The sequence below is a fragment of the Dama dama genome, chromosome 5 (assembly GCF_033118175.1).
Source record: "Dama dama isolate Ldn47 chromosome 5, ASM3311817v1, whole genome shotgun sequence".
NCBI lineage: Eukaryota > Metazoa > Chordata > Mammalia > Artiodactyla > Cervidae > Dama > Dama dama.
Window position 1 is genome coordinate 1,283,627 of NC_083685.1, and position 22,226 is coordinate 1,305,852.

The window sequence follows — 22,226 nt, forward strand, 5'->3', positions numbered from 1 at the left end:
CAATATTTTAATAAAGCCAAATCAAAGTCCCAAACCCAAACCCACAAGGAACAGAAGATCAAAATGGTAAATTTTGACAGGAGGGTTATTGCTGGTTTCCACCACCCCAGGCTCCATGTGGCTCGGTAGCCTTGAGCCAGCCCCACCCCACGACCAGCTCTCGGTCCAGGGCAGAGCGATTCTGGCCACTAGACAGACGGCGCTGTGCCTGGACTGGTAGTCAATGGGCTGCCCTCGAAGAGCGGCCTCCAGAAGGCAGGAATCAGGCCGCGCGGGGCCTGCTGCAATGCCCAGACTGCCCCGCGGCTCTTCCCAGCATGCCCCGCGGCCCTTCCCAGCGTGCCCCGCGGCCCTTCCCAGCGTGCCCCACGGCCAAGTCGCCAGAGTCCCACTGAGGCCGTTGCAACCCTCAGTCAGCCGGTGGTGCTCAGTCGCTGGGACGCACCACCATGACATCCGCTGGGCAGAGCTTCGGCTGGACGGCTCAACTCTTTAGCTCCAGCAGTACCCTGGACGTCCTGGTGATAGTTTTGTACTTCGTGTTGGTTCTGGGCATTGCGCTGTGGGTAAGTGGGGCTTGAAGTGGGGGGAGGGGAGGAATGAACACCAGGCCGATTCCCGACCCTCATCTGCCTGTCACCTGGTCCCCACCTCGCCTCCCTCTTGTCCCTGCTCCTGCGCAGCCCTTTGCCGGGAACTCTCCATCCCTGTGCAGCCTACTCCCCACCGAGAGGAAGGACAAGTCCAAGCCCAACTTCCCTACCCACCCACCCAAATAAACAGGTCAGAGGGACCAGTGCCCGCCGCCTGGGACCCACGCTGTGTGTAGTACGGAGTTGCTGTTGTGATGGTCGCAGTAGTGACCCCTGCCGAATAGTGACCACAGGCCCCTACAGGGCCGGGGTGGGTATTGAGGGCTTTAAGTGTGGCATACCCTCATAGCCAGGCTGTGGATCACAGATGAGGAGAAACAGATTGGAAGAGGCTGAGTGACCACAGGGAATGATGGAGTGCGGCTTTGAACCTAGAGCTGCCCCTTCCTGAGGCATGAGGGTAACCACTCAGAGGCCCTAGCTGGCAAAACCTCAAAGGTCACATGTATTTCAGGGCCCTAAGTGTTCCACTGAATTTGAATTGAGCACTTATATACTCTCTAGTGTAAAGTTCTCTTAATAGGTTGTATACCAGGTGTCCGGTGCTGCCATCTGCCTGCTAATGCTTCGCCTGTTGTTCAGTCACTAAGTCGTATCTGACTGTTTGTGACGCTGTGGACTACAGCATGCCAAGCTCCTCTCCCTAGGAATTTGCTCCAGTTTATGTCCGTTTAGTCAGTGTTGCTGTCTAACCATCTCATCCCCTGCTGTCCCCTTCTCCTTTTGCCTTCAGCCTTTCCCGGCGTCAAAGTCTTTTCCAGTGAGTTGGCTCTGGCTCTTCGCTTAACTTGTAAGCACTCAGAGAGATGTCCCAAAGATACACCCTCAGAGCCAGATAGCAGAAGGTCAGAGGGCAGAAGACTTTGGCCTTGGTTATGGTGTGGCCCCTCGGTTAAGCTGTTAACTATCAGAAGCCTCTCCCTGGCCTGCTTTATAAGCAGGATTACCTGGTGACAATGTCACTGTTTGCTGACTGGGGGAGATTTCATTCTGGGCCGCTCCCGCCCAGCCGGAGCATTCCTGCCCCTGTGACCTTTAATCGTAGTGCTTCGTGAGGTTACGAGCAGGACCTTAGTGTGCAGAATCTGGCCCTTCCAGTGTTTGGACAGGCTCTTGAGGGCTCACCATGCAGTGTGAGTGGGCAGATAGAGTAATGGAAATATGGTCTCCATCTTCTTAAGATAATTTTTTTTTAATCTCTTCCAAGTGGAAAGAAGTCTGAGATTTATCTAGATCATTCAAATTAATGACTTTTTTTTTTTTTTTTTCCCCAAATTGGCTTCCATTATGAGAAACATTCCAGGTGACACAGTGGTAAAGAATCTGCCTTGCCAGTGCAGGAGATGCAAGAGATGAGGGTTCAATCCCTGGGTCGGGAAGATCCCCTGGAGTAGGAAATGGCAATCCACTCCAGTATTCTTGCCTGGGAAACTCCCATGGACAGAGGAGCCTGGTGGGCTACAGTTCATGGGGTCACAAAGAGTCGGACATAACTGAGCACACACGCACAGAAGAAACATCCTTCTAGGTAGCCTAGGCTGGGCTGTAAGTAGTGGGCACTTGTTTTGGGACCCTTCCCCCAACTTCCCTTAATTAGGAAGCCCCCACCCAGTTTTCTTCTGGGCCCCATTGGGGCCTAGGTCTGGCCAAGGTCAGAGGATGTGTAAACCATCTGGATGCTTCCAAAGGAAGCTGCTGTTCCTTTTGTTGTTCTAGGAGCCAAAAAACATGCACTGATGTCCAGACTGCTTTGATCTTTTTCCTTCTTTGTATTGTTATTTTTCCTTTGGTCTTCTTAAAAAATCATATATTGTTTTTAATCACATGTTAATTGTAAGAAGTAAAAAGATGCATTAACTGTCAAAAGCAGTTACTGTTCTTTCCTTATCCTTTCCCAGCCCCTGAGATCCCCAGGAGCCATGTGTCCCTCCTCCCCTTTCTCAGTGCTTACAGAGACATACCCCTGAAAGGGAAGTGGGAACCCACTCTAGTATTGTCTGGAGAACCCTCTGGACAGAGGAGCCTGGCGGGCTGCAGTCCATGGTGTCACAAAGAGCTGGATGTGACTTAGCGACTAAACAACAACTCAGACACAGAGGTAGAGTTTTTGCATTTTGTTTTTGCAAAAAATGTGATCATATCATACACATTACTCTGCAGCTTGCTTCTCCCCCTTACTACATGACGTGAAATCCTTCTGGGCTATAAGTAGAGATCTAGCTCGTGTTTTTATCAGTTGCACTGTAGTCAGACAAATGTGTGTGATTCAGCTCTTCCCTACTTACTGACACTGAGATTATTGCCAGGTTGTTGTTTTTAATGTGTTGTGCTTTTAATCTGTGTAACATCGATTCCTGAAATTGAAATTGCTACGTAGCATCTGAGCACACCCTTTCCCCAAGCTCTGACTGACCTGCTGTGTTACTTCTCATTTAATTTTGGGAAGGAGGTGGGGGCAGGCTGATGAGTGAATAGTGATAAGTCACCGCAGCTTTGATTTGCACTTTCTAGACTCAGCCTCCTGTGAAGCTGACCATCTCCTCACGAGCTTGTTGTCCACTGATTTTCTTCTTCTGTGAATAGCCAGGTTATGTGCCCATTTTTGAATTGGATTGTTCAACCTTGCATTTATCAGCTTGTCTGTTGTTTGAGTTGCTAACTTGTTTTTCCCAAACTATCATTTTTTAGGCCAGTGGTTCTCAGCCTCAGGACTACTGATGTGTGGGACCAGATAATTCCTTGTTGTGGGGGTCTTTCCTGCATATCATAGGATGCTTAGAAGCACCCCAAGCCCTACCCCTTAACAGCCAGAAATATCTTCAGACAATGCCAGGTGTGCCCTGGAGGGTGGGGTTAAGAACCCTTGGTCTAGACTGTTACTGGCATCTTTCTGACACTTAATAAATCAAATATCTCTCCTTTCTTTTACATCTAGATTTCATTCCTGGCTTGCTTAGGAAAGCTTTCCCCACTCCAAGGATGTACAAATATTATTCTGAATTTCTTCTAATATTTTATGGATTTTTACAAGTATTTAAATCTCTTGAACATCTGGAATTTGCTTTTGTATATAATGTGATGGAAGAATCGAGCTTTATTTTCTTCTGGTTATTAAGCAAACCACCCTTTACTCACTGATAGGAATTGCCCGCATTTGCTCCTTTCTGAAATCATTCGTCAACTTCTGTCCATGAAGCCCCACAGGGAAAACTTGTCTTTGTTGCTGGTGTCTTGGATGCTTTAGGATGCTTAAGGGGAAAAAACTTACATATTTGTTTGTTTGTCTCTGTTATCAGTCTCAGCCTGAGATCTTTGAGAAAGTGGTGACTGCATCTTCTGCCCCAGCAGCCTGCCTGCCATGGTCAGTGGATCATTCTAGAAGGAGAGCAGGGAGGAAGGAAGGGGCAGTGGCTGGTGGATCATTCTAGAAGGACAGCAGGGAGGAAGGAAGGGGCCGTGGTTGGTGGATCATTCTAGAAGGAGAGCAGAGAGGAAGAAAGAGGCAAGACGTGTGTAACCACTTTCTTCCCAGACCGCCTTTCTCCCTCTCTGGTTCTTTCTTTAATGGAAAGAGAGTGATTTTATTAATCTTAGAACATTTTGTAAATTCCTTCTGAAAGTTCTAATGCACAAGTCCCTACACCCTGCTGATGCCTTTCTTAGGAAAGGCCAGCGCTGAGCATCGTAGGCTGTTGATGAGCACTTAGTGGATGGACGAATGAGACTGGCTTCAAGTGCCTGACTTGGAGAGCTTTTCTTTGGTGACGTGAGGGGACTTGGTTATAATGCGGGTACTCCGATGGCTGTCATGAGTTCACTCCTTACACAGAAACGCATTTTTGTCAACCAGCGCTCATCCTTGGGTCCTGCTGTTTAGGCAATCCAGGAAACCCCGGGATTGTCCCTTGACCATATTGGAGTCTGAGGATCAGAGCTGCGTCCCGGAGAAGAGAGCCTCTGGGTGCGTGGGGAGGACACCATAATCTCGGCAACGTGACTGCCCTCCTAGAAGAAGCTGGGCTGTGTTCACCTTCACCATTCCCAGTCGATTAAGGCATTTGCAAACCACTCGTCTCCCAGACTCTGCTGGGAACCACGGCACTGGTTAACCATTTGGGGGTGGGGAAGGAAATAAAACAGTATTGTTTTCACAGGAGTGTAAAGAAATGGATAAGCCCATGCAGTCTCACAGCTGGGAGGCACTGTGGGGCCTCCTTTAACGCAGTGGGCAAAGACTTCTGTTCCTAAAAAACAAACAAACAACAAAAAAAAAACGAAGAGGGGAATGGGATCTCTGCAAAGGACAGTTACCTGTAAATGAAGGTCATCACTTGGATTCCCCTCACCCCATTTTAAGGTTATCGTGTCAAGCAGTCGTGGGACAGTAGAAGACTTCTTCCTGGCTGGACGAAACCTAGTGTGGTGGCAGGTGAGCATGCCCCCGTGTGGTCCACTGTGGAACTGTGTGTGGATCTGTTTATTGCTTTCATGTAGATGCTTTTTTACCCCACATAATTTAAAGTTGCTAAATCAGGAAAGTCATCTCATTAGTAGTTCCCTTAGCTCTCAAGTAGTTTCTTACATAAGTGTTCCCTTCAGCTCAGCTTAGTCCAGCAGCCATCACCAGGTGCCTGGTGGGTACAGAGCCTCGCTCTGGGCCCTGGGCCCCGGACCGGGTGTAGTGCGTCCTGCTCCCTGAAGTGCGCAGTGCAGAGTGGGAGTTGGATGTGACTTCTGTTGTCATTCTTAGAATCACTGCTTAATGAGTAAACTGTGGTATGGTATTATTAAAAGGAATTGAAATACAAGAATAGTTTTGCCACACCAGCTTGCTTTCTTCTCTACTTCTGCTTAGTCAGTGACTGTGCAGTGGGTGTGAGTTGCGCTCACCAGGGCTTCCATGGGGCTTATTCCTGGCTTGGTGCTCAGGTCTCCTCTTTCCTGGCTCCATGGTGGTGAGACTGAAACTTGGTGCCCCTCCTGCCCGGTGTTGCCTCTGGGCTTCCCACCTTTACTGCTGCTTCACCAGCCATTCATTCGAGGCCCCCTGGCTGCTTCCTCCCTCTCTCCCTGGCTTCTTAACACTTCAGTTACACTCCCACACCTGGCGACTTGGCATTCAAGACCCCTTGCTGGAATGCTGGCAAGCCCCAGCTCTCTCCAGTCCTGTGTGTCCCTCCGCCCACCTGACCCTTCACTTGAAAGGCCTGTCAGCTATTGCACCCGACATGTCCTCTGCACGGTTGCTCCCCCTGCCGTCTCTTGTCCCTGAACGGCAGCTTCAGCCTCTAGCTGCTCAGGCTGACACATGGGGAGTCGCGTCAAACTCTTCATTCTCTCTCGCCCCATCTTCTAGTCCATCAGGAAGTCCTGCAACTCATTTAGAAAACAGATTTGAAATCTGACCCCTTCTCATCCTCCTTCATGCAGATTCATTGTAACAGCTTCTCTCTGGACTCCCCTTCTTCCACCTGCTCGCCTCCACATACCAGCCTCGACAAGACAGCCAAGGGTTAGGACAAGCCGCCTTAACTGCTTTCAGCCCTCTGGGGGCTCCTGTGTCCCCCAGAATGAAAGCCAGTCTCTCTCAGGCCACAGATGGATGGCCTGCACCTCCTTACCTCTCTGACCTTGAGAGGTTTAGCTGTGCTCCTGCCTCAGGGACTTTGACTGCCGCTCCCTGGGCCTGGAGGCCCTCCACTCTCCCAGGCACCCTGGGCTGCCTCGCCCCTCCTCAGGAAGGTCAGCCCTGCCTCACCCTACAGCTCAGCACTTCCTGTCTGCTTTCCTGCCTTCTCCTCCTCTGTAGGAACTTACTGCTTACCCCTGGCTACTGTGCTCCAAAACAGTCCCCTAAGTTATTTTGTTTATACTCTTGTTCCTAATAGAATGTTAGCTTTGTGAGGGCAAGGATCTGTTTTACTCACTAATGTCTAGTTACTTGCAATGCTGTCTGGCACATAGTTCGCAGTGGACATTTATTTATAGTTAATTAATAACTGATGACTTTTTAGTCTACCTTTTCATTTAATTGGAGAAGGGAATGGCATCCCATCCCACTCCAGTATTCTTGCCTGGAGAATCCCATGGACAAAGGAGCCTGGCAGGCTTCAGTCCATGGGGTCACAAAGAGTTGGACATGACTGTGTGACTAACGCTTTCATTTAATAATGTACTAAGGTCTCCCTAAGTCTGTATAAACGTTGGTAGATAGATAGACTTTTATACACAGTTGCCTAGTGATACATCATATGGACAGTCCGCTATTTATGTACCATATTTTTGGGCAATTTAAACTGTATATAGTTTTTCATTATTATGATAAAGGTAGCAAGTAAAAAAATAACTACCTAATTATTATGTGTCTCTCCTAAGGGTTGTTTGCCTTATATTCATTGCTGCTAAGATGTATGGTGCCTATATATTCTCAATTGTGTCTTAACTAGTGCATTTTACATTTCATGGTTTAAAAAAACAAACAAACCTCTGTCATATTTAATGCTCTTGGTATTGAATGCTACTTTATCTTATGTTAATTTTGTCAGTGCTTTGTTTTTTTGTTTTTACCTAAAAGGCCTTGCTATTTTCAGCCTCTCTTAATAATTTGGTTTTAAGTGATCTTGTGTCAAATACAGCACAGTATTTGGGTTTGGATTTTGATGGCTATCTCTACGCAACTAAAAAGCTATTATTGGGTTAGGAGGGATTTTATTCATTTTAAATGCCTCTGGGATTTTTTATTTTGAAAGTAGCAGATGCTGGTTGTAAAAAAAAAAAACAAAAAACACAAAGTTACAATCCAATTATAGAACTTGAAATTTTCTCCCTATTCTATTTCTATAACAGATTTTCCAGTCCCCAGAAGTATTTTTATATATGTACTACCAGAATCACACCCATCTGTATATAAACACAAATGTGCACAAGTTTACATGCACACAATAAATTTTAATAAGATTAAATTATAAATGTTGTTTACCTTATTTTCATCACTTGATAGAGATCCTTTATTCTTTCTATAGGGTACATTGTATTTCATCATATTCACTACCTTAGTATTTTCACCATTCTCTTATAATCAGCTCAGTTGTTAAGTATTTCTAAATAACCTCAAACAGTGATGAAATTACACTCCTGCTAATATTTCTGCAGTTGCAAGTCAGTCGGGCGGGGGGGTGGGGAGTTAGGGCAGCACAGGAACAGTGGCGCTGCTTTTTTCACTTCATCCCTGTTTTTACTTGGCTTCTAATTTATGGTGAGGCTTTTGTATAGAAAAAATACAAATAGGAATTCTGCCCAAAGTGTAATCTCTTTTGAGGAAATGTGAAATTCAGTTTGAGGTTACATTTGTGAAAATTAGTTTTTGGAGTTGGATAAGAGTTCTGATCTGTAATTGTCTTTTGATTTTCAGATAGGTGCTTTTCTTTTTGCCTCAAATATTGGCACTGGCCACTTTATGGGTCTGGCTGGAAAAGGGGCGTCTTCAGGGATTGCTGTTGGGGCCTTCGAGTGGAACGTGAGTAGTGCCTTTGGTGGCAGCGAACCTCCACTTCTATCAGTGTCCAAATGAAATTCAGAAAGGCCTAAGTAAATGTGAAAGACTCCTTGGGAAGTCATGGAAGAAAGGAACCAAGTGTTTCGTTTCTCAAAAAGATTGTGAGACAGAGAATGTTTTTATTCCAGGGACCATAGGAATACAGTTAGGAGACTGGTCAGATAGGATCATAGTAACTAATAGATACAAACGTAAACATTTGTGTATATGTACCTACAGATACATGTGTATATATGTGTGTGTCTTTATCTGCATGTATACATTTCCAGTATACATCTGTGTATATGTATATACATGTGTATATATGTGTGTGTCTTTATCTGTGTATATACATTTCCAGTATACATCTGTGTATATGTGTATACATCTGTATATATGTGTGTGTCTTTATCTGTGTATATACATTTCCAGTATACATCTGTATATATGTGTATACATGTGTATATATGTCTGTGTCTTTATCTGCATGTATACATTTCCAGTATACATCTGTGTATATGTGTATACATGTGTATATATGTGTGTCTTTATCTGTGTATATACATTTCCAGTATACATCTGTGTATATGTGTATACATGTGTATATATATGTGTCTGTCTTTATCTGCATGTATACATTTCCAGTATACATCTGTATATATGTGTATACATGTGTATATATGTGTGTGTCTTTATCTGTGTATATACATTTCCAGTATACAGGTGACCCTTGAATAGCACACGTTTAAACTGTGCAGGTCCACGTACACACAGACTCTTTCTGTAAATACAGGACCTGTATTTTCATTTCACAGATCTTTACGTAGACTTAAATGGGGTGAAGTTTCTGTTTGGTTAGAGTTCACTGTATGTGGAATCAAAAGAACTAGGGTTTGAGTCCTGATTCTGTCCAAACTCTTTCAGCTTCACCCTTGGGTGAGTCATTTTTCAGTTTGTTTTTGAGACAGATTTAGCATTATGCATATTTTTTACTGTATGGGAGTCGGTCAAGGGTCAACTGTACATTGAGAATAGGGTCAGCAGAGTTCTTTGAGATATTTAAGTGATTACTATAAAACCTCTAATTGATCTATGAATACCTGTTTCAATTATAAAACTTATAAAATGGGTTATTTATTTTTAATCTGTGGGATATATTTGTTGTAGGATGTAGAGTTTGTTCACCGAAATTTAAGTGAATTTATAAGTTTTGGGTTAATTAACCTATATCTATATAAATCACCTGACCTTTTTTATAAATCAGAAAGCTCCCTCTTTCTGGGTCTCATCTTTCTCCTGGTAGATTACAAAAAGAAATAACACTTCTAACAGTCAGCTCCAAACCTAATAAGGAGCCCTGGTCTTTACCACAGTTTACCTCTTAGAATTTACTAGCATCTCCTTATATTCAGCTTACCTCTTCTTTGTAAAGAAAGTTGAAGTGAAGTGTATTACTTAATTTCAATAACCTGTATAAATTTTGGTATAGTTTCTCTACTGTTTCTCTGAATGGTTTCTGATTTTTTTCAACCTGTCTTTCTTTGTTTAATGATCAGTTATCTTTGATCCTATCTGGAGCTAAGCAAACATAAATTTTAATAAATACCTTGAATATTGGCTCAGATAAGCACGCCCCCCCCCCCGAAAAAATTAAGAATGCACCTTTATAGGCAAAGATCAAGTGCCTATAAGTTAATTTTGTTCCCCTAGAGGGCTTATTCTTGGGCTGTTGCTTGCAAGGTTCCCAGTGGTGATGCATTTATTGGGCTCAAAACAGGTAGTAACTGAGTTTGCATCTCCTTTAAGAGCCTGGTTGAGATGGGACCCTGATGTAATTGCTCTTCTCTTCTTGGTTTCAGGCTGCATTTATCCTCTGTGTTCTTGGTTGGGTGTTTTCTCCTATTTACATTAAGTCTGGGGTGAGTATCCATGATCAGTTAGTCCAGTCTCTGCAGTATTTTTTCTTACAAATATTATAGCTGTACATAAAAACATTTTAGAGGACAAGTTAAACTTCTCAGTCTTCTGATCCTTGTACTGACATCCCTAAATCCTAAGAAATGCCTGAAATAATATCAGCTGACATGGATAAACAGGAGCCAGTAACTGCCAGTGTTTCATTCTGCACCTTATTCAAGGGTTCCCCTCTGAAGGCTTCTATAGAAAGCATTTTAAAACTTTGTTAAAAAATAAGACCTAAATTAATGAAGGGAACAACTCTGTTAACAATTGGAAGACAACAGCCTAACAATGTGATTAGAACTAACAATGTTCAGTTCAGTTCAGTTTAGTTGCTCAGTCATGTCTGACTCTTTGCTACCCCATGAATCGCAGCACGCGAGGCCTCCCTGTCCATCACCAACTCCTGGAGTTTACTCAAACTCATGTCCATCGAGTCGGTGATGCCATTCAGCCATCTCATCCTCTGTCATCCCCTTCTCCTCCTGTCCCCAATCCCTCCCAGCATCAGGGACTTTTCCAATGAGTCAACTCTTCGCATGAGGTGGCCAAAGTATTGGAGTTTCAGCTTCAGCATCAGTCCTTCCAATGAACACCCAGGACTGATCTCCTTCAGGATGGACTGGTTGGATCTCCTTGCAGTCCAAGGGACTCTCAAGAGTCTTCTCCAACACCACAGTTCAAAAGCATCAATTTTTCGGTGCTCAGCTTTCTTCACAGTCCAACTCTCACATCCATACATGACCACTGGAAAAACCATAGCCTTGACTAGACGGACCTCTGTTGGCAAAGTAATGTCTCTGCTTTTTAATATGCTGTCTAGGTTGGTCATAACTTTCCTTCCAAGGAGTAAGCATCTTTTAATTTCATGGCTGCAATCACCATCTGCAGTAATTTTGGAGCCCCAAAAAATAAAGTCTGACACTGTTTCCACTGTCTCCCCATCTATTTCCCATGAAGTGATGGGAACAGATGCCATGATGTTAGTTCTCCCTAAATCCCAAAGAGGATGTGTGAGGAAATGACAGGCAGATTCTAAAGTGTACACAAGAGATCAGGGGACAAAGCCGTGTCAGTGCCTGGCTGAGGGGACAGAGAAGAGAGGGCCAGGACTAATGTCCACAGGGATGCCTCGAGTGATGTCACCAGCTTGGTAGGTAGAGCTTTCTGTCAGAGAATTCCGCTTTAGACAGTAACCACAGACAGGGGGGCCTTTTTGGAAGTACAGGAGTCATGCTTTTGGAAAAAAAAAAAAGACTGGATGCACTGAGGAGGGTGAGGGGGCAGGTCCACTTTACCCACGTCACCAACCCCCAAGGTGGCACAGCTCTTGCCGAGAGGGGGCGTCTCAGCCTGAGGTTCCTTCCGTGAGGGCAGTGAGCGTGTGATGGCGCTCAGCTGCACTGGCCGTGCAGTCTGCTGCCAGAAGGACCTGCTTGGCTCTCCCTGCCTCCAGAATGCTGAAGTGTGCCGTGTGACCAGGGGGCAGGGTGACTTCGAGAGCTGCTCCCGGGGCGCTCAGACGCACCAGAAACACAAAGGCCCCTCACAGGCTCTTTGTCAGGAAGATGCCAGCAAGCTGCTGGGGGCGCCTCACCTGCAGATCTCCCCAGCTGCCCACAGACATCCCTGCCGTGCTGCATGCATCACCCATGTATGCCTCCCCTCGTCAGCCAGCTCGCTTTGCCTTTCCCCAGTGGCGGTGTGCTGAGCCCCGGCAGAAAGCTAGTGGCACATGCAGAAAACCAGCCTGACCTATGGAACTGGGAAAGCCCCAGATGAGCACTCAGCCCACCCCCGGGAAGGCTGCCAGCACACAGCCTGGCTCTGTGGGATCAAGGAGGGCGTGGGGAGCCAGAGCGTCCATGGACAAGGTCTGAGGGTCTCAGAGCCCCTTGCAGGACTGACGGAAAGTGTCTCTCTCCAGAAGCAATCAGGGGAAAGAGCTGGTGACCGCCACCTCAGTGCACAGACAGCAGCACAAGACTACGAGAAACATGAACAATCAAGAAGATGGGACACCACCAGAGGAGCACGATAGTTTACCATTGACGAGCCCCAAAGATCCACCTGATAAAGAGCTCAAGATAGCTGTCTGAAGGAAACTCAGTGACCTACAAGAAAACACAGAAGGACAGTTCAACAGAATAAAGAAAACAGTACATAATGGAAATGAGTTTAACAAGAGAGAAAAATCATAAAAATAACCAAATAGACATTCTGGACTGAAGATTACAGTGAATGAAGTGAAAACTGCAGTTGAAAGCATCTACAGCAGACTTAGCAAAGCAGAAGAAAGATTCTGTGAACTCAGTGACAGGTCATTTGAAATTACCCAGTTAAGGAGAAGCAGCTTCCCAGTGGCTTAGTGGTAAAGAATCTGCCTGCCAGTGCCAGAGACACAGGAGATGTGGGTTCCATCCCTGGGTCAGGAAAATCCCCTGGAGGGGGAGATAGCAACCCACTCCAGTGTTCTTGCCTGGGAAATCCCATAGACGGAGGAGCCTGGCAAGACTACAGCCCATGGTGTTGCAAAGAGTCAGACGCAACTTGGCGACTGAGCACACACACACAGTCAAAGGAGAACAAAGGAAAAGGAACGAGAAGCAGTGAAGAAAGTCCGTGTGGACGACGGGACACCATTAAAAGAAACAGTCAACACATTCCTGGAGTCCCAGGAGAAGAGGGAGAAGCAGGCAGAAAGGTTACGTAATGATTGAGAACTTCCCAGATCTAAGCAAAGGTTTGACACTCCAAGATCATGAAGCTCATAGGTGCTCCCTAAATTTTAACCCCAAACATTATTTGAAGAAATAATAACTGGAAATATCTCCTCTGGTGAAAATGTTAATTTACAGATTCAGCAAGCTTAACCAACACCAAATAGCGTAAACACAAAGGAAAGTACACATAGGCTCGCATCATGGTCAGAGTGCTAAAAGCGAAGATAGAGGGGAAGGTTTGAAAATGGTGAAAGAAAAGTCACACATCACATGCAGGGGAACAATGATATACTTAATAGATGCCTTCTGCTTGGAACAGTGGAGGCCAGAAAACATCAGAATGATGCAGTCAGATGCTGAAAGGAAGAAAAAGCTGTCAACCAAAAATTCTATGCCCAGCAGAAGTATTTTTTAAATGAAGATGAGCAAATTCCCTGGCGACTCAGTGGTTGGGACTCTATGCTTTCCCTGCCCAGGGTCCAGGTTCAATCCCTAGTCTGGGGGAACTTAAATCCTGCAAGTTGTGTGGTCAAAAAAAAATGAAGATGAAATATATACAAATATTGAAATATTATGTTGTACACTTGAAACCAATATAAGGTTATATGTCATTTATCCATCAATTTAAAAAAGAACCGTTGCAAAGAAAAAAATGAAGGTTATTGGTAAGGTGTAGATTTCTTATACAAACCATAAAGGGAGAAATTGATATATTGGACTTCAAAGTATAACTTTAAACTTTAACTCTTTGAAAGAGATTTTTAAGAAAATGAGAAGTCAAGCTAGAGACTGTGGAGGATTATTTGTAGAACACATTCATAATGAAATACTTATATCCTGAATATACACATTTTTTAAAAAACTCTTATAATTTATAACAAGATAGCACTTCCCCATACATTTCACCTTACAAATGACAGATAATGACGTGAAAGGATGTTCGCTGTCACTGATTGTTAGGGAAATGCTACTTAGGATCCCACGCAGACACGCTGAACCGCTGAGATAAAGAGGGCTGATGTGTCAAGAGCAGGAGAGGTTGTGGTGCTTCAGGGACCCCCTGCCTTTCCAGAGAGAACTCCAGAAATAGGTTGGCAGTCTCTTGCCCAGTCATGCCTTAGGACCCAGCTGCTCTGGTCCTGGGTGTGGCACTCCCCCCCCCCCCACCCCAGAGACATGAAGGTGCATGTACACACACAGACGGTACGGGAAGTTCTAGGCATAACGTCTGAACCTATAACCTGAACTGTGTGGGGGATGGACAGACAGCCCGCAGCATGGTACTCGGTAGCCCTAAGGAGTCAAGTGCCGGCGTGGATGACCTACAGGGCGTGGCGGCAGGTGAAAGGAGCTGGACAGGGTTTGAGCTCCAGGGAAGGTGAGCTGGACATCCGAGGATCAGGGGTGGAGAAGGTCCCAGACCCACACCCTCGGGGGCTTTGAGGGGCATTGGAGATGCCTTACATCTTGAGTGTGGTGGTGACCACACAACTGTGTACATTTACCCAAACTCCTCAGATTTTAAAATGGGATCATTTTACAGTGTGTAAACCATGCTTCATAAGACTTAAACATTTAAAATACTTGTGGAGAGGGCATTAAAATTGTGGAAGGCTTGGTTTGCCTTGCGGTCTAATGCTTGCAATTATGAAGCCGTAATCTCAGGAAAATCACCCTAGATTGTGATGTCTTTTGAGATAAGGTCTTTAAAGAAGTAATTGAGTTAAAATGAGGTCGTGAGGGTGGGTCGTAATTCAGCATGACTTTATGAGAAGAGAACATTGGACACAGACACGTACAGAGGGGAGGATGAGCAGACACGGGGGAGACGGCGTCCGCCAGACAAGGAGAGGGGCCTGGCTCACCCTTCCTCGCGGCCCAAGGAAACTGGCCCCTGACACTGCACACTTCTGGCCCAGAGCTGCGAGACAACATGCGTCTACCAGGTGAGCTGCTGCAGCGTACCTTCTGACGGCAGCCCTGGGTGTGAGGCGGCTCGGGGCTGACCGAGCGAGTCAGCGGGGTGAGTCAGGCGTGACCAAGGACCAGGCGGAGGGGGAGCGAGGAGAAGCTGCGGGTGTCGCGTCCGCAGCCGGGACTCGCACGTGCGAGGCAGGGCGGTGAGCGCACAGAAGCACTCTCAGTTACCGGGGGCGCCGTCACCTCCGTGAGCCCCTGTGCTGGGGGCCAGGCGTCCGCTGAGCGAGGGGGGTGCTCCTGCCCCTGGGCACGCACAGCGTGAGATGGTGGAGGCAGAGAGGGGCAGGACGGCTCGGGCACCCCCACGCACACCAGGAGCGTGAGCACGGAGGACCGGGAGAGCTGTGGCGTCAGGACGTGTGTCCCTCAACAACGCGGTATGCTTGTGGTATCTGATAAAGCATTTGATTTTGCTGTGTGATTATTTCACGAAAGTCATTTGTTATCATGGACGTCATTACTTCCGCTTTCCAAAGACTGGACAGGAGCTAGATTCCAAGCTTCTTGAAGACAGCGGTATCGCCTCTCCCTGATTCCCCTTGTCTTAGCAGTGTTCATGTAGAGCAGCTGAGACTCCTGGGTTGTGTCTCCGTGCCAGCCAGCACTCCGTGAGCCCTCTGCCTCATGGGGCTTCTCTTACTGTTCTTCAGGTAGTGACGCTGCCCAGATACTTGAGGAAGAGATTTGGTGGCTACCGGATCCAGTTCCTCCTGGCTATTCTGTACTTACTCATCTATATCTTCAGTAAGATCTCGGTGAGTGGTGTAAAGGCGAGTCCATGGAAGGGAAACACAGAAAAATCGATAGGCAGGACTAGATGTGCCCCAGGAGTTTACTCTGGGGCTCCCTAAGCTACGTGTTGGCCTCCATTGTCTAAACTAAAGCAGAGAAAAAGTAGCTGAGTAATACACAAGCTAAACGGCAGAGCACCTTCTTTGCCTCCTGAGCCTGTGTTCCCAGAGAACCTTGGGCTTATTCCTGTCATGTCATCAGGAAGCACCCCTCCCCTCCCCTCCCCTCACGTCCTACCACCCTCACAGAGACCGGGACCCCCAGCTATGACCTGTGAGGCCTTCCAGTTCGGACCCTGCCTCTGACATGGTCTCCTTCCCGTACTGTTTCCCAGATCCTACGAGCTTATTCCCACCTGAAGCCCTTGACGCCTGCTCTGTACTATGTCTGGGATGTTCTTCCCCCAGGTCTTTCAAATATCGCCTCCTAGGAGAGGCCTTCCTTGGATGCACCCATTTATTCTCCACTACTGTTTCTGTTTCCTGATACACGCCACCATGTGCGAAGATTGATCTGTTTCCTTCCTTACTATCGTTCTTCACTCCAGGATGAGCTTCTTGAGCTCCCAGGCGTTGCCTGGCTTGCTCCCTGCCTTCCCAGCCAGCTCTGGGGCCGGAAGCTTGCTGAGAGCATGGTTAGCACAGAAACACTGAGAGAAGTGTTCTTTGAATGACTGAATGAGTGTCACTTATCACACTGCATGAAAATTGCCTGTCTGGTGGTCTGCCTCCCTCCTTAAGCATAAGGAAGGAGTCCTCCTTGAAGACTGACTGAGTTTTGGTAACCCCGGGCCCTCTGAACCCTGCCGAGTGTCTATCGTGTGGTTGGTACTTGGCAAACAATCAGTGTGTGAGTGGATTCGTTGGGAAGACCTCTACTGACCATGTCTCTGGGTGTGCTGACCAGATGAGCAAGGCAGGAGGCTAGCTAGGGAGTTAAGCGCACACACTGCAGAGTCGGCGTCAGCACAGCCCACGAGCAACAGAGCCAGTCTGCAGGCCGTCAGCCTAGAGGTCTGCTTGGTACAGCACTTGAACTAAAAATGGTCTTTACCATTCAAAGGGTCATAAAAACCAGAAACAGTCCATGTCTTGCAAAGCCCACAGCGTTCAGCACCGTCCCTTTACAGAAAAAGCTTGCCAGTCCTAGTAAGCTGTCCCCTCTGCCTGCCTCGCTGGTGAGACTGCGGAAAAAGCCAGCTCTCTGAGCACACTCCTCACTCTGAGGCTCCAAGTAGGAAGAGGCTAAGTTGCATTAACTGGATTAACCTAAGCCTTAAAGTGCTGACCTTGGCTGAACTTATGGCCACCAGCCATGTTGCCCAGCAGGACGTGGAGAGACCTCCCCTAGTGTCCACTGGGGATGGAGTGGACCTGCTGACTGAAGATGGCCTCTAGTTCAGGGTCTTTCTGGGAAACGGAAGTGCAGCCCACCACCTTTGTATTCATTTCAGGTGGAGATCTGCACAGGCGCCGTGTTTATGAGGTTGGTTCTGGGGCTGGATGTTTACCTGGCCACCGTGATCTTGCTGTCTGTTACCGGCATATATTCCATCACAGGTGAGGTCACTCTAACCCCACAGGTATTTGTGTTGCCACAAAAGCTCTGCTTCTTAGTGGAGACCTGAAGACATTGAGATGGGTCCAGCTTTTGCATTTTCCCTGAGACTGTCAGTCACATTGCTGAGGCCTGAAAGAGCCGAATACTGAAAACAAATGAGGCAGGGGTGCCCGAGTGGTGCCCTGCTCCTGGAAATCTCATCAGACCGGCGGGGGCTTTCCAGGGATCTCGGCAGGGCTAGCAGTGGTTGTGTTTGGGGTGGGGTGGGCCTGATGCAGCTGGCTGTGGGATGACCGGGTGGGGGCGCAGACAGGGGAGAAGGGACGCGCCTGCTTCAGGTCGTCCTGGTTGCCTGGTGACCTGGGCAGGCCATCAGATGAGACCTTTTAGGGGGATGCTTCAGTTCTTAATTTGATTCCATCTTGGGTTAACAACACGTGACATGATACGGTCATAGTCCTGGGTGGCAGCCACTCCCTATCAACCACAAGACCATGGGGTGAACCACCATCCTCTGCCCAGACAGCCTTCAGGATGGTCTTCAGTAAATTACCCGAGATGATCAGCATGTCGTTATCAAATAGGTTCTGTTAATGATTTTGCCCAGCTGTAGGCTAGTGTGTGTGTTCTGAGCACATTTAAGGCAGGCGAGGCTAAGCTGTGATGTTCAGGGGGTGAGATACAGAAAATGCGTCTTCAACCTAGTGATCCCTTCAACTTAACAATGAGTTTCTCATGATGTAACCCCATCTAAGTCAGGGAAGATCTGTATACTTTTTTGCTTAGGAAAACTACCAGATTTTCATCCAGAAAATGGGAGTAAAAGGAAATTGGGATACAGATAGGCAGAGTAAGAGTCCAACAGCAGATCACAGAGGCTGTTCAAGGGAGAAAGCAGCGTGCACCTGGGCACAGCATGGGCAGTTGTCAGGCCCAGTGAAGTGAGGATGGAGGTGTGGGTGTGGAGACGGGGGCACGAGTGTGCGCTAGGCGCACAGTGACTCCCCTCGGTCAGGCAGGGCTTCCCTCTCCCCCTCTCGCCCATTCAGGTGGTTTTGCAGCCGTGGTTTACACAGATATCTTACACGCTAGCTTCGTGGTTCTGGGCTCTGTCTTGTTAATGGGCTATGGTAAGTAAATCTAGAGACTGCTAGGCACCATGGTGGGGTTGGGGGGCTCTGACTGCTGCCTGGGGCCGCTTCAGCACTGCCCTCTCTCAGACACGGGCCCGAGGCCCTCAGGACCCGTGAGTGAGCACTGTCTGAGGTTGTGCTGACCACCTAGGGTGGGAACTTCTGCTCGTGGAGAAAGAGGGGTCGAGCAGCAGGGGGTGACGACAGACTCCAGGGCTTTGAGCAGCTGTTGGGAGCGGCCTGCCAGGCTTGGCCCTGCTCTGAGCCATGCCCTTCCTCTCCATCAGAAGCCCTTCTCCTTCTGTCCATTGAGTTAAATCCATCTGTCAGGATCAGCAGAAAACCCGCCCCCAAACCTGTGACTCCATGATTGCCACACCTCTGCATCCTTGTTCTCTGGACTTGCATCACTACCAGCGCAACATGACACTTGTTTTTTTCCAACATGACGTTTTTTTGTTGGTACTTAACCTTGATCATTCATTGTATTACATAAATAAGTCATACCCCGAGATCCAGAGCTTCTTGAGAACCAGAGCCATCATACCCTTCACACGATGTGTAGCCTGATGCACACAGCAGGTGCTTAGTGAGTAACACGAAGGAGAACAACAGCTGACACAGACTGAGAATCAGGTGCGAGGCAGGGGTTTGTACCGTCTCACTTAACCGTCACGGTCACCATGAGCAGGTCGTCGCTGCTTCTATTTTCCTTAATTGACTGACGAGGAAGCCGAGTTACTCAGTCTAACAACTTGCTGGCGAAACACACCAAGAGCAGAACTCCGAGCTGTGTCCCTCAAGCATGAAAGCCCCTGACACGCAAATAGCCTCTCACGGTGCCTGTACCCGCTAGCTAGGGGAGCCTCTCACGGTACCTGTACCCGCTAGCTAGGGGGAGCCTCTCACGGTACCTGTACCCGCTAGCTGGGGGAGCCTCTCACGGTGCCTGTACCCGCTAGCTGGGGGAGCCTCTCACGGTGCCTGTACCCGCTAGCTAGGGGAGCCTCTCACGGTACCTGTACCCGCTAGCTGGGGGAGCCTCTCACGGTGCCTGTACCCGCTAGCTAGGGGAGCCTCTCACGGTACCTGTACCCGCTAGCTTGGGGGAGCCTCTCACGGTACCTGTACCCGCTAGCTAGGGGAGCCTCTCACGGTGCCTGTACCCGCTAGCTGGGGGAGCCTCTCACGGTGCCTGTACCCGCTAGCTAGGGGAGCCTCTCACGGTACCTGTACCCGCTAGCTGGGGGAGCCTCTCACGGTGCCTGTACCCGCTAGCTGGGGGAGCCTCTCACGGTACCTGTACCCGCTAGCTGGGGGAGCCTCTCACGGTGCCTGTACCCGCTAGCTGGGGGAGCCTCTCACGGTGCCTGTACCCGCTAGCTGGGGGAGCCTCTCACGGTACCTGTACCCGCTAGCTAGGGGGAGCCTCTCACGGTGCCTGTACCCGCTAGCTAGGGGAGCCTCTCACGGTACCTGTACCCGCTAGCTGGGGGAGCCTCTCACGGTACCTGTACCCGCTAGCTAGGGGAGCCTCTCACGGTGCCTGTACCCGCTAGCTAGGGGAGCCTCTCACGGTACCTGTACCCGCTAGCTAGGGGGACCCTCTCACGGTACCTGTACCCGCTAGCTAGGGGGGGCCTTGCTGAGCTTGGCGCTGGGTCATAGGTTTGTCTTGCAGAAACTTAGAAGGAAAAGCTCTGGGCTCGAGTATTGGAAAATTATTCAAATGATATTCAAGTTGAGTTGAAGGATCATGGTTCCATAGAGCAGATTATTGAGCTCCATGGATGGAGAACATGTAGGCCCACAGGATCACAAACCTCAGTCTCACCATTCAGGAAGCCTTAGTGCTCCTTGAGGTTTACTCAGCACCGTGCTTCTGGCACACAAAACACATTTCAGGCATGGTCCAGGGAATTTATAAAGGATCTGGGAAGCAATGACCGATTTGAGTGACAAAATTATAAACTATGAAATACTCTTTAAGTCACTGTGTTTATTCATGTGCTAGTATTAAATATCAACTTTATTAAAATCTGCCAGGACCATCCCAATGCTTGAGGATGATATCCAGTTAAACTTTGGGGGCATTTAATGTTAGCAGTTATATCTCTAAATAATTATGTATCATTTACTGTTACAGGCTGAATTTTTCTATCCCCCCAACATTTGTAAGTTGAAATCCTAACCTCCAGCGTGATGGTATTGGGAGGTGGTTAGTTCTTGAGGGAAGACCTGTATGAACAGCTTTAGTACTCTTATGAAAGAGACCCCAGAGAGCTCCCTCATCCTTTCTGCCACATGAGGACATGGCCAACACTCAGTCGGCCAGCACCTTGAGCTTGGAGTCCCAGCCTCCAGAACTGTGGGAAGTAAGCCGCCCACTATCTGGTGTTACAGCAGCCCCAACAGACTCTGACATTTTCTGTAACGGGGTTTTTTTTATTGGGGTATCCATGCTAGTTCTTTTGATAAGCAAACTGTTGTGGGGGTTTGTTTTCTTTTTAAAATACACAAAAATTTGTAGTTAGAAATGTTGTCTTCAAACCAGTCACTGTGGGAACTGATGCACATACAGCTTTTTTTATTTTTAACTTTTAATTAGTATATACACAAGGTGGGCTTCCTGGGTGGCACTAGTGGTAAAGAATCTGCTTGCCAATGTAGGAGACATAAGAGATGCCGGTTCAATCCCTGAGTCGGAAAGATCCCCTGGAGGAGGGCATGGCAACCCACCCCAGTGTTCTTGCCTAGAGAATCCCATGGACAGAGGAGCCTTGCGGGTTACGTCCATAGGGTCGCAAAGAGTTGGATGCGACTGAAGCAATTTAGCATGCATGTATGCGTGCATACACAAGGTAAACAAAACAAAAGGGTACCAGGTGAAATATTTATCACTCTCATTTTCTTGGTTTGACTCCCCAGAACCAACCAGTATCCTAAGTTTTGTGTACATCCTTCCAGAGATAGTGTACAGGCAGACCTTGGATAGAGTGTGGCTTGGCTCCAGATTACAGCAATGAAGCGGATACCACCGCAAAGCAAGTCACACAAGTTTTTTGGTTTCCAAGTACATATGAGAGTTATGTTTATTGTGTAGCAGAGTACTGTATTAAGTGTACAATATTAGTATATCTAAAAACAAGGTACATGCCTTTTTTAAAAATAACACTGTTAGAAAAATGGCAGTGATAGACCCGCTCGTTGCAGGGTAGCCCAGACCTTCCGTTTGCAAAACACAGGCAAACAAAAGCAACACAATATCTACAAAGTGCAGTGAAGCAAAACACAAAATGAGGTGTGTGCCTGTACAAACGTACGTCTGTGAGATATGCGTCTAGATAGAATGAGGACGTTTTGCATCTGTTTTTCACCCCTGGAACTGTGTCCTAGGCAGACTTTTATATCAGTGAATAGAGATCTATTGCGTCTTTTCTGTGTTTGTGTGTGTTCTTAACTTCTTACTGAAAAGGGCACAGATCCAAGCAGGTAGTGAGATAAAGTGCCACAAAGTGAACACGCTGCATCCAGCACCCAAGAAGAGAGTGGGCCTTTTGTTTCCTTTTTCAGACGTTATGCCTTTTGTGTCTTTTTCTTGCCTCTTTACACTGGCGAGGACATACATAGTGCAAGGAAGACACCAGGCCTCCCTGTCTCTTTTCTGGCTTAGCGGTAGAGCTCTGGCTATTCCATCAAATGTTAAATAGGACCGTTAAATATTTGCTGTCACTTTTTTGGTAGATACTTTTTGTCATACTAACAAAGTTCCCTTCTGTTCCTAGCTTGCTAAGATGATCATGAGCAGGTTTTGAACTGTATCAAATGTTTTTTCCACATCTGCTTAGGTGATCAGATTATTTTTTTCCTTTTTCTGTTAACATAGCACATT

The 22,226-nt window shown here is 47.4% G+C and overlaps 1 protein-coding gene across 1 annotated transcript in view; it reads left to right on the plus strand.

Annotated features, from left to right (window-relative positions):
- Positions 1-449: 449 nt before the first annotated feature.
- The window catches only part of LOC133057976 (sodium/glucose cotransporter 1-like), a 46,781-nt gene continuing 25,004 nt past the window's right edge, over positions 450-22,226 (plus strand). Inside the window, exons 1-7 of the mRNA XM_061145081.1 lie at positions 450-566; positions 5,011-5,082; positions 8,065-8,169; positions 10,047-10,106; positions 15,500-15,604; positions 17,095-17,200; positions 18,251-18,331. Coding sequence (XP_061001064.1) covers positions 450-566; positions 5,011-5,082; positions 8,065-8,169; positions 10,047-10,106; positions 15,500-15,604; positions 17,095-17,200; positions 18,251-18,331 — 646 coding nt within the window. The remainder of the gene's footprint in view (positions 567-5,010; positions 5,083-8,064; positions 8,170-10,046; positions 10,107-15,499; positions 15,605-17,094; positions 17,201-18,250; positions 18,332-22,226) is intronic.